The sequence below is a fragment of the Morus notabilis genome, unplaced genomic scaffold (assembly GCF_000414095.1).
Source record: "Morus notabilis unplaced genomic scaffold, ASM41409v2 Scaffold83, whole genome shotgun sequence".
In the NCBI taxonomy this organism is placed as follows: domain Eukaryota; kingdom Viridiplantae; phylum Streptophyta; class Magnoliopsida; order Rosales; family Moraceae; genus Morus; species Morus notabilis.
This window is the reverse complement of record NW_010360797.1, coordinates 56,619-69,330: the sequence shown is the minus strand read 5'-3', so window position 1 is coordinate 69,330 and position 12,712 is coordinate 56,619. Positions and strand designations below refer to the sequence as shown.

The following is a 12,712-nucleotide window of genomic DNA, read 5'->3' as shown; positions in this document are numbered from 1 at the left end:
GAACTGATAAAGATGGTTGCCATTTCTATTTAATGATGAACTTTTAATATTATATTGAACTTTAAGTCTTTGATTTTTTGAATATTGAAACCGACCACCCAACCCACCCCGCACTGCCCCAACCCAACCCGAACATCGTTGGGTTGTGAAATTTTTCTAACATCGTTCGGGCCAAATATGTACAACCCGCACTCTTTAGGGCGGGAAAAAAAAGTCTCACCCCGCACCAACCTAACCCATGAACAATCCTAAACATAAAAAAGAACTTCTAAAAGAATTTTAGAAGAATTTGAAGCAAAAATTAGAAGCAGGTTTGGGATGCTTCTGATTATAGATTGTGCGGCAATCTAAAAACCCTCTTTAATGAAATTTTTGTTATTACGATTTTACCCTGCTGAATGAAAACAATTCCAGACCCAAAAAAATTTTGCGTCCTGTTCCTTTCCTCTTCCTCTACGATCTCCCCCGCCGCTTCAACGTCGGCATGCTCAACCGCTGGAGCTCCGGCCAGATGCTGGTCACCGCCCAAACGTGGCCGCCCTGGCTGAAGAACTCCAGCCTTAAGCGGCAGCACATCGTCGAGTACTGGATGATGGGCTCGCTTCTGTACAACGGCGATGGGAGAGAGGTCGTTAGGGTTTCGGATCCGTAAATGGCTGAAGCCTTTTTCTTGCCGTTGTTCTCCTCTGTCCCAGTCTAGTTTCTCAACTGCTCCTAAAACCGTAGTAACCATTTCTTCTTCCATCGTCGAAGGATCATCTGAGCTCGTCTCTGCCATTGAAATCTCTCTCTTCAACAATGGCCGACCCATCGGAGTCTCTCACCTCGATCGCCGGGTTGGTCTCCACCTCCTCCACCAAGAAGCGTCTTCGGATTTTCCGCGACGAAATCCCTCCAATTCTTGTCAATTCAGGTTCCTCCAATCTCTTCTTAACCTAAAATCAAGAATCGTAATTCGCGGAATAAAATTTTCCTTTCTCCCTGCTAATTTTTGCAGCCCAGGAGCGCCGGGATTTCTTGTAGCTTATGGTGTTGTTTTGCTGTAAGTGCATTTTTTCTGTAAGTACTCCATTGTTCTTCTTATTTTTTAAATGCTTTGCTGGTTTTTTGAGTTCTATAGATAAGTATTTGTGCTTCTTTCCGTGTTTATTGATTGTTTTGATGGTAATGGTGTGTTCGTAGAATATTGAGTATTGCTTCTTAGGTTTGTTTATTAGTTGAAGTTGTTGTCTTGATAATGATTTATCCGTGTTTATTGATTGTTTTGATGGTAATGTCAATTCGTGTTTATTGATTGTTTTGATGGTAATGTTGTTTTGATGGTAATGGCCGTGATTGATTAAGTTGGATTCTTCCGTCCAAGCACTTGAAGTTTAACACCGATAAGCGATAACAGATGTATAATATCAATTGATAAGCGATAACATATATATTTTATATTTATAAAATCAGTTCGTGATCTTGTTTTTCACTAGTTCCTGTGGCCTGCTTGGATAGTTGCTTATCCTTTTTTTAGTTTGTTGAGAACGATTTGTTCTTCTTGTTCTTGTTCTTTAAAATCATCTAGGTTGTCTTGAAGAACAAGAACCAAGTTGTCACTGTAGAACAAGAACCAAAAGAACAAACCATTCTAAACAAAACTCAAAGAAGGATTCAAACTGCTTTCTCCATAGTGCTATTTCAAGTCGTGGACACTGATGTCCATTAAGAAGACAAATATATATTCAATCAAACATATTGAAAACCCAGAAAAGGAAAAGAAAAGTTCTGACTTGCTATTATAAAAGTAAAACTTAAATGCTGAGTTAACATACTAAAAGAATCATGAAAAAGAAGAAATTAGTATTACAATCAAATTTAAAACCAAGCACTAATTTTGCTCTTGTGATAGGGGTGTGTGTCCATTAATGTTGTGTTCTATGCCTCAGGACATCATTCTGGTTAAAGGTCTAAAGCTCGACGGCATCCAAGTTGGAATATATTCTCTCTATTGCTTACCCTTGAAGCTGCTTGGTTCAGAAGGATCGCCAGCAAGTTGCATTCTCATCAGATGAAGTCTTTTTTTTTCCCTTTTGTGTGTAAAGTCAAAACATTACAATTAGTCTTTCTTCACACTCTTAAATTTCAAAATGTCATTTGGAATTGTCCTTGCCATGTGCCATAAGTGCGGTTTATTCTAATGTTGTAGTTTTTTTAACCGTTGTTTCATCTTTTCAGTACGTGTATATATAACAATAATTTGAATGTTCTATCAATCCTTTGATGGCCTTTTAACGTCGTCTAGAGAATTTCTTGTATAGAGGATAGTAGTACACGGTGTAAATTGATACTTGTATAGATTTAGAATGTACATTTTTGTTGTATATGTTCATTACTCATTAATGCTTCTTTTAGTTGTAACTATATTGTGAATGAAGAAATAAAAAAAAAAGAATTAATTATCATAAATTTATTGTTAGAAAACTCAAAATCATAGCATTATTTTTGTAAAGTTAAACAAGTATTTCTAAATACTAAAAAAAAATATACATATTTAAGTTTCATACCATTTTTATTTTGGTCATTTTACATACCCACAACAATTCAACTTTAAAATTTACCAAACGCTATTACACTGATTTTAAAATCAGCACAGCTAGTATAATTACAGTTTATTAAACATTCAGCTGTTTCTTGTAACAACTGCTTTTTCTTTCAACACAGTTAAAAATAATTTTTTTAAAATTCACGGCACTACCAAATTAAACCTTGGAAGCCTTTGGTGGTTTGGCCTCACAAATTTTACTGGGGACATTTTGGGGAAAAAGGGAAAGGAATATTCCTGTTTTATGAAAATGACGTTGCTCTGCTCAACTTGGATGGAAAAGGGGACCAGGATTCACTAAGAAAGCCACTTTTGGCTTAACTAGGCCACATGTGTTGCGTCGTATTATCTCTTTTCCCTTTTTTCTTTCTTCACAAAACTTTTTAAAAAATCCTTCTCATGACAATAATTTATCAGCTAAACTTGATCTAACTTTTTTTTTTTTGAACATTTTTTTTTTATGGTGAAGAAAGTTATTCTACTCCACCAGTAAGAATTGTATCTTAATTATTGAATTAGTTTTTTAACAATCTAATTTAGAATAAGAACAATTCTGTGTCACCGTGTATGCAGACATGCATACATTTAAGACTAATTCAACATTTAAAAATAATATTTACTATTGACAGTGCAAAACAGCCTCTCCCACCGAAAAGAGAGATATATATATATATATATATATATATTTATATATTGGTTTTTATCAGATTGTTTTAAAGTTTATTAACTCTTAACTCGATTGATGGATCATTTCATAGTGTAAATGTATTAGAGGTGTGTCGTTGGAGGCCTGGCTTAATGGTACAGGTCGCTTTCAATGTTGATGAGGTCTCGAGTTTGGAACACCAGATCCCAATTGTACTTTCCCTTTTTTTTTTTTTTTTTTTTTTTTGAAAAAAAGCGTAAAAATTGATTAGTTGGTAGATTAAATCACTTGACGAGTTAGTATCATATAAAAATTTGAATGAGTTACATCTCATAGTTATAACTACGTACATCAAATAATTATATCCTGCGATTCAAAATATGTTTATCTGAAAACCCCATGGAAGATTACTTTTTATAAACTTACAATAATCCCATTCATAATATTGATATTATTTCATACTTGACCTTCAACAACTTAGTGCACCACTAGAGAAAGGTTTTGCTTCAATTACATACATGCCCGGGAGAAACGGTTTCTAAATTTTAGTTTTGGCCTTCCCAAACTTAATGTGACGTATTAATTTGCAAGTTACTAGAATGTTAAATTACCAATAGTTGATACTCTATCGATACTTTAAATTGTAAAAATTTGCTTCTCAAAAAGAAAAAACAAAAAAAACAAAAAAAGTTGAAGTTTGATTATTATTCTATATATATATATATATATATATAACGTGGTATGAAAGTAGATTGTTGGAAGTTCAAAATTGCTACATACATTGCCAACACACACACATAAAGATAGATACACTCACAATCTAGTCTTTAATGAATCACGTACTTAAACTTAATTACTAGAAAATTAATTATACAAGCAATATTTTAGCAATCATTTTGCTGAAAGATAAAGGATAGTGATAGATCATGGATATCAATCGACCACACCACAACTCAGCTGCATGTGCTTGTAATAGTAGATGAGGAATTCGACTCATCATGTGCTTGTCCTGATATTAACCAAAACTCCATGTCAATTAAACTATCATGAAAGTGCATCAATTGAAACGCCGTGTCAATAAAATATTTTAACTGATGTTGGCATAATATTATTAGAGATACAAAAAGAGACACGAAACAAGGGGACATGCATAATCTTGAACCGAGATGTTGTAGTATTCTGCGACTGCTCCTGAAAATCCCTAATTACTTTGCCTCCAAATTAAGACTCAAAACTATCTGGCTGGCCACATGCGACTCCACCACAAATGCTTCTACGTACAATGTGTTTTGACAAATATAGCAATAATGATAGCCCTACAATTAAATGCCATATGACTAGCTACACTATATATGGGTTCGTAAATATTTGTTGTGTACAAATTTTGTGGATCATAGAAGTTGATCGCATGCATGAAGAGGCTGAAAACGAGATATGAGTAAAGGAGCAGTAGCACTCCCCGACAGCACCAACTCAGACTATCATTTCGACAACACAATATTGGAGCCCAGCAATGCAATATATTGCATGTCTAAATTAAGCCCCACACCATATATATATATATATATAATGTAGAATATGTATACAAATTTTAATAGTGGCAACAATGAAATATTACATATCAATGCTCAAGAACACATACAGGATATAGAACCTAAATATTAATGGTGGTCGAATTAATATCGTAGAAAAAGATGTACATATGGCTGTTATAATTATTTTGAGGAGACATATAATTAAATTGCCATAGTCTAAATCCTACCCAGTACCCAGGCATATATATGAAATGGAATGGCCTACGATGTTCCCTTAGATAGTACGGGTGCAAGGTACTTTATTTGATTATTTTGCCGTGGCCGAAAAAAGTTAAAAAAAAAAAAAAAACAAAACATTGAGGATATATACATCTGGCCTCTTTGCGTCATTGTTATCACAGATGAAATTACTCTTAGATTATAAATGCAAACACAAATATTTCGTTGATTAACTACATTTAGGTACGTACACATGTATATATATACATGAAATAATATTTTCTTTTCGCTTTTAATTACTTTGCATGAGAATAGACATAGCTATTTTATTGTGCGTCTTAAAGATATTATATTTTCGCATGGGTGGTTGTGGCTTATTTAGGCTAATAACCTTATCAAATCCGTTTATGAAATAAACTTTACTCCACAGTTAAAAACAAATCAGTTTTCAGATATTAGTACACTATGAAATTACAAGAAAGGACATGCATATGTAGCAAACTAAGATAAGATACGTAATTAGCTCCCCCAAAAAAAAAAAAAAAAAAAAAGCCTAGCGTATAATTAGCTCCTTAAATTCCGCACTGGTACACATGTATTAATGTTAATTGAAGATAGGATAAAAACATCATTATTACAGTCTACATGAACTTCTCATCTGTCATAATAAAAATTGACAAAAAATTAAGATCTTGTCATATCAATTGGTATACATGAGGAAAAATTTAAGGAGTAAATGTAGGGATAAGAAATATGGATAGACAGAGCTCCTTCCCCGAAATTTCGGAGAAGTTGTGAATTATGTTATATGTTGTATTGTGGGACATGGACGGGGACAAAGATGCAGAAAGAACATGTGTATCCAACTGTAAATTAACCCTCCTCTTGATGTTAAATCATACTCTTCGATCAGCTTTTTGTCAAATGTTTGATGTTAAAGACAGTGACCATTTTTTTTCCCTCTTATATATAAAATTTTTTCACTATTTTTATGACTACTCATGAGAGAGAAGGTTTTATCGTGCTTAATTGACACACGCATAAGAAAATTCTCAAAAAAAAAAACAAAAACAAAAAACAAAAAACAAAAAGCAAAACAAAAAAAAATCTTAATATAACTAGGGCTGTTCATGGGTTGGGTTGGGTTGGTGCGGGGTATGACTTTTTTTTTCCCGCCTCAAAGGGTGCGGGTTGCACATATTTAGCCCCAACGATGTTAGAAAAATTTTACAACCCAACGATGTTCGGGTTGGGTTGGGGCGGTGCGGGGTGGGTTGGGTGGTCGGTTTCAACATTCAAAAAATCAAAGACTTAAAGTTCAATATAATATTCAAACTTCATCATTAAATAGAAATAGCAACCATCCTTATCAGTCCGGCGAGAGAGCACCGGAGAAAGTGGGCAAGACGGCGGCCGAGAGGACTGAGCAATGAGGAGAGAGTTATGAGGGGGTTCACGGGAGAGGAAGAAGAGGGAAAACTGAAAAGGAAGAGGCAAGAATAGGGGGTTCACGGGAGGGGAGACCGAGAATGAGATTGTGAACCCTAATGTTAGCGAGCCTAAGGTAGAACTTGGGCAGTTCGGCTTGGGCTGAAAGCTTGGGGGTATGTTGTGCGGGTTGGGTTGGGGATTGCGGGTTGTTATGGGCCCAACCCGCAATCCGCCCCAAACACTTCGGGCCAGAGGTATAATGGGCCGAAAATTTAAAAATAATGCTGCAGGTTATTTTTTTCGGCTTGGGTTGGGGCGGGGTGGGTTAGGTTTGCGGGTTGTTCGGGTTTATGAACAGCCCTAAATATAACTCTGATTATTATTAAAAGAAAATTGGGTTTATTACACTGACACTTCCTGTGTTTTTACCAAAATAACAAAGATACTCTTTTGACTAAAACTAATTACGTCAAAACTCGGTAACTTAAAAAAAAAAATCACAAAACACCTCCTCTATTAGTTGACTGTGAAAAATAGACTGGCATTCATCCGTTAACTTTTGTAAAAATACCAAAAATACCTCTCCTTACATAGAAAGATGTTTTTAGCCATATATGTTGCTAGAAATGACGTTGTTACCCTTATTTAATATAAAAAAAATGAGTTTAATTGATCTTTACACACTGTAAACTATAATTTTCAGTTCTTCTTACGTTAAAGTAGCATACAACATAAAACATATATATCTAACCCAGATTATATCTAGAAGTACATATAGTACAAAGTAAGTTACAATATGAAAGATAAAAATTACATAGTAATTTCAAAGATTAAAATTACAGTCCAAATATCGTGTCGTCTTCAGTCATGCTTATGCTGCACGTCGTTATGGTCTTAAATGACCTATGAGCTGAGCTTGTCGTGTAATATAATGACCGTGTTTAGAATTGATTTTGTTTTTATTTTTTACGTTTTTTGAGAAAGAAAAAATAAATTTTTTTTAAAACGGTGTTTGACGCAATAAAGATAAAAAATAAAAATGAAAACAATTTTCTAGTTTAGTGTAAAATGAGAGAAATAAAAAACGACTTTTAATCATTTTTTATTTTTTATTTTTATTTTCTCATCTCTCGAGTAGAGAGAGAAAGAGAAACATTAATAGAGATTTTTACATTGAAAATAATCTCTTGATAAAATTACTAAACACATTTTTAAAAATGATTTATGTCTGAAATTAAAAATATTTTTATTTTTATTTTCATATAAAAAAATAAAATTATTTTGAAATGAGTTCTAAACGCGCCAATATGTTCTTTGTTGAACTGCTAAGAATGAAACTGAGCTTTGTGCAATTGTGCTCGATTATCAGTGTGGCTTTTCTTCTTGATTTTATGGGTTTGAAACCCATTTATTTTCCTTTGCGTATGAAACGTGTTTTCTTCCCATTCTTCATTTCTTCTCAGTTGGAAACGTTGTTTTCCTTCTTAAATTTACTCCTACGTTACTAAAACCAAGCCAAACTGATTCCAAAATCACACAAACTGATTAAAACAAAACCAAAACCAAACGAATAATACAAATTAATCCACAATCAACAATATCATCTAATCAGACAAACTGATTTCACAAGTTCCATTTCCAACAACAAAATACATTAAAAAAACATAAAAGAAAAAACAAATAGGGAAAGGGAAAAAAAGAGAAAAAACAAGAAAAAGAATTAGAAAAAGTAAAAAAGAAAAAGAAAAAAGAGGAGAGTTGACACTTGTCAAGTCGGGGAGGGTTGGATACAAAAAGACTTTGGGTATATTTGTTTTGCAATTTAAGTTAAGAACTTGAGTTATGTATGTGAGAGTAAAACACTGTAATAAAAAAATTAAATTTAAATTTTTGTTAAAAAAAATATTAAAAATATTTTTATTTTTATTTTCATATAAAAAAATAAAATTATTTTGAAATGAGTTCTAAACGCGCCAATATGTTCTTTGTTGAACTGCTAAGAATGAAACTGAGCTTTGTGCAATTGTGCTCGATTATCAGTGTGGCTTTTCTTCTTGATTTTATGGGTTTGAAACCCATTTATTTTCCTTTGCGTATGAAACGTGTTTTCTTCCCATTCTTCATTTCTTCTCAGTTGGAAACGTTGTTTTCCTTCTTAAATTTACTCCTACGTTACTAAAACCAAGCCAAACTGATTCCAAAATCACACAAACTGATTAAAACAAAACCAAAACCAAACGAATAATACAAATTAATCCACAATCAACAATATCATCTAATCAGACAAACTGATTTCACAAGTTCCATTTCCAACAACAAAATACATTAAAAAAACATAAAAGAAAAAACAAATAGGGAAAGGGAAAAGAGAAAAAACAAGAAAAAGAATTAGAAAAAGTAAAAAAGAAAAAGAAAAAAGAGGAGAGTTGACACTTGTCAAGTCGGGGAGGGCTGGATACAAAAAGACTTTGGGTATATTTGTTTTGCAATTTAAGTTAAGAACTTGAGTTATGTATGTGAGAGTAAAACACTGTAATAAAAAAATTAAATTTAAATTTTTGTTAAAAAAAATACTGTAGTAATATAATTTGAGTTGTGACTTGAGTTGTGAAAAAATAAGACCTAAATATATAGGAGATGTGCGCTCTTTTGACTTTTTTTTATATATGTTAAGATTAAATTATGAAAATGGAACTATATAATAAGGAATATTCTAGTCATATATACACTAGTGTAGACCTATTTTCAAATGGTTCTTTATCAGGCCACATATGATTTTCTTGCTAGAATAAATATATATATATATATATATTTATAGGATGTTTCTACAGTCTGTCTATTATTATTTGACAGACTAAAGCTTTCACTCTTTTATAGGACCATTAAGATTGATTTTAACGATTTAAATTAGTAGAAGGGTAATGTTGTGACACACTATTTATATCAGTGGTAAATATGTTATTAAATGGGCAAAAAAATTGGTTGAGCAATAATAACGCCTAATTTTTCACCCAGTATCACGGCTGTTTGTTTTTTCTTTTTCTTTTACCTCTATAAAAGTTCATAATGCTATAACTTCTTCCTTTCCTCTGCGATGAGATGATTATTCTTCCTGTATGTTTAGAGTGAAAAAAAAAAAATGAACAAATCAAGATTTATAAAGACTAGGTAATTCTAGCATGAAAATCGAGGTTTTAAGATTTGTGTCATACCATTAAATATTTAAATGATTATTTTAAACACTATCCAAATGTAGATTCTCATTTTGTTATGAATTTGTAGTACAATTTATCTGCATATCTAAATGATAATTCAGATCATAATTCTAATCACCTTGATTAAATTTTTGTTCATGTCTAATTTTCAAATGGCAAGAATTTGGACATACGAACTAAATGAAGGCAGAATTTGGAATTGAAATCCCAACCTTAAATTCATAAAATCCATTAAGAACTCAAACTTCAAAATTTCATAACTTCATAACTTCATAACTTCTTTGTTTCGATCTTGATTAAGATGATTCTTTTTGTTATGCGCTCAGAATGAGAAGAGAAATAAATCTCCATCTAGCCTATAAAAATCTGCCATTAATATGGAGGTTTTGAAAGATTTGTTAGAACATACTAAAGGCATTTCAAAGCTTACTAGTTTTTTTTAATAAACCTATCATATCAAAACCTTAATGTCATGATAAATCAACATTGCGCAATGCCGTCGGTCGTTGCCTCTTCCGTCACTGTAGTCCCTTCTTCAAAACTCAAAAAGCCTGCTGCTAAAAACAACACAACACCAAAAATTAAACGATATCTTTTAAAAACTCAAAAAGCCTGCTGCTAAAATTTTTGGTCAATAATCTAAGTATAACTAAATGATATCTTTTTCCTATCTTTATACCTACTTAACAAAAAAATGTAAATGCGTCTAAATGACATTAAAAGTTGAACATTTATATGTGGGTTCCAAAAATCATATAATTTCTCAAACAATATGGTATATTAGTATCATAAAACGGGGAATAAAATTGAAATAATTAATTTTTCAAGTTTACATCACAAAGTCTTCTACTAGATTGACAACTCATTGTTACCTTAATATTGAAATACCTTATGCTGCCTTTTCCGTATGCGCAAATAATTAATGACTTTCAATTTAAAAAAAAAAAAATAAATAATGGCTGGTATGATGACTTTTCAGACCCTCTCCTTTGTAAACAATTGCATTATGAAAGCAGTGAAATTTCAACCTGCAATAACTGGTTTATATTGGTTCGTCAAGAAGCTGACAACCACTGTATGAACACCCGCCACATCTGACAAAAAATCCTTTGCCTTCATAAATTAGTCCGGACGGACCGTAGCCTAAGCGTTAATTTTTATTGTGATTCACATAGTCATGTGTTTGAATTTATATATTTTTTTTTGTTTAATTTATTGGTAAGAACAAAATAGACCCATAAGGGACAGATAGGAACAATAAAAGGAATTAATTACATGGGCAAACAGTGCTATAGGAAAGAGATATATATATATATATATATATTTTTTTTTTCTTTTTGGTGAGAAGGATATTTTCTTGTGGATTTGCAGCAAAATTATTTCGGGTCGTAGGGGAGTTAGATAGATATATAGTTTTATGGTAAAGCTGTGGGGCTGTCAGAGGGCTTTTGTGGCTGTGAGCTAAAGCTAACAAGAGGACCAGTTCTTAGCCAAAGGCAGTTTTTCCTTTCTAGTTCTACAATTTCATATCAACAAAAAAAAGGAAAAAAAAAAAAAAAAAAAAAAAACTTGGGCTTTAAACATTTTACTATTTTCATTAATCCAGATTAATTTCACCAGAATCAGATGTTTAGTTTATAGGTTTAGAATTATAATTTATAATTTTAATTTTTAAAATTTAAATTTTTTATGAAAGAAAAATACTGTAAAAAATTAAGAACAATAATTTAGAACCATAAACAAACCCTTAAAATAAATATCTCATCAATTTTGAATGACTGGTTTCACACATTTTCAACCAAAACGGCGGCGTTTTAATTGAAAATGTGTAAACAATAATAGTTTTTTGTACAATTTATTATTACTTTTTTTCTCTTAAATAGTTTTTCTTCCCTTTTCATCTCCTCTTTTTCTTTTGCTTTTTTCTCTAAAATTTTATATTTTTCTACTTAGATATTTCTCTTTAGTAGTATCATAAAATTTATTTATTCTTTCATTTTAGTCATTTTTTACCCTTTTTTTCATTCTGAAATTTATTTTTCCTTCATTTTCTTTTTTCCTAAAATTTATTTATCTCTTCATTTTGGTTCTTTTTTTTGACTATTTTTTAATTTTTTTTTTCATTTTAGTCCTTTTTTATCTTTTTTTGCTACTTATTCTAAAACTTTTTTTTTAATTTTAGTTTCTTTTTGAGATTATATATTCAGTTGTTATATATTTTTAATAATAACACAATAATCAAAACTTAATACACGATTACTTTTCACGTGTGTGCATCCCACGTTTTCTTAAACTAGTGAGTTCATAAATGGGGAGAATTTTGGTACAAGTGCGAAAAATATGAGATAATACTTTCTATTTCAAAGCGTTAACTAATCTAAGAAATATTCTCGTGTAACATTAACTTGTTGAGATATCACATTCAAAAAAAAATATTTTCAACACATATAACATTGAGTGTTATAATTAAGTAAATTAAATATTACAAGCATAAAAATAATGTTTCAAGAAAATATGAAATATATATATACATATATAGGACTATGCAGTACTTATGATTTTACCTACATATGTATATTATTAGATGCAGAAAAGTCCAAATATTTAATTTGAAAGTGTATATCATTAATCTAAAGAAAAGTGGAAAATGCATAACATGAAAATGTATAAGGCAGTCAAACAATTTTCCTTCAATAATATTATATAAAAAAATGGGAAAAGATTCTTTCATCTCATGGCACAGCCCTATACCCACAAATTAAAATAATAATTTTTTTAAATCAAAACAAAATAATATTAACGTACTTTATATATTCGATTTTTATTTTTAAAAGATTCTCTAGTATGCTTAGCGTATCAGTAGGCTAAATTTTTGTAACCGTTAGATTTACCTACCTTTTAACTTTTACGTAACTTTTACGAGTCAAGTACTTTATGTTTTTAATAATTTCATGTTGGTATCTTGATCTTTTAGAAATCTTCTTTTAGTATCTAGGGCAGTTTTTTAAGATATAAAAAGATTAAATTACCTTTATTATTAAATATGTATAAAAAAATTTAAAAAATCGTAAAGCTGCAACTA

At 31.2% G+C, this 12,712-nt stretch overlaps 1 protein-coding gene across 3 annotated transcripts; it reads left to right on the top strand.

Annotated features, from left to right (window-relative positions):
• Window positions 1-406: 406 nt before the first annotated feature.
• LOC112091446 lies at window positions 407-2,293 on the top strand. 3 transcript variants are annotated; one of them, XR_002902147.1, is made up of 3 exons: window positions 407-913; window positions 998-1,059; window positions 1,929-2,293. XR_002902147.1 is itself a non-coding variant. In XM_024165137.1 (3 exons), exons 1-3 carry the CDS (start codon window positions 618-620, stop codon window positions 1,951-1,953), a joined length of 366 nt encoding a protein of 121 aa, XP_024020905.1. In that variant the 5' UTR covers window positions 407-617; the 3' UTR covers window positions 1,954-2,293. The 3 variants fall into 3 exon arrangements, 2 of the variants coding, with proteins under 2 accessions (XP_024020905.1, XP_024020904.1); XM_024165137.1 differs by having other exon boundaries at window positions 998-1,042; XM_024165136.1 differs by having other exon boundaries at window positions 407-1,042.
• The last annotated feature ends 10,419 nt before the right edge of the window (window positions 2,294-12,712 follow it).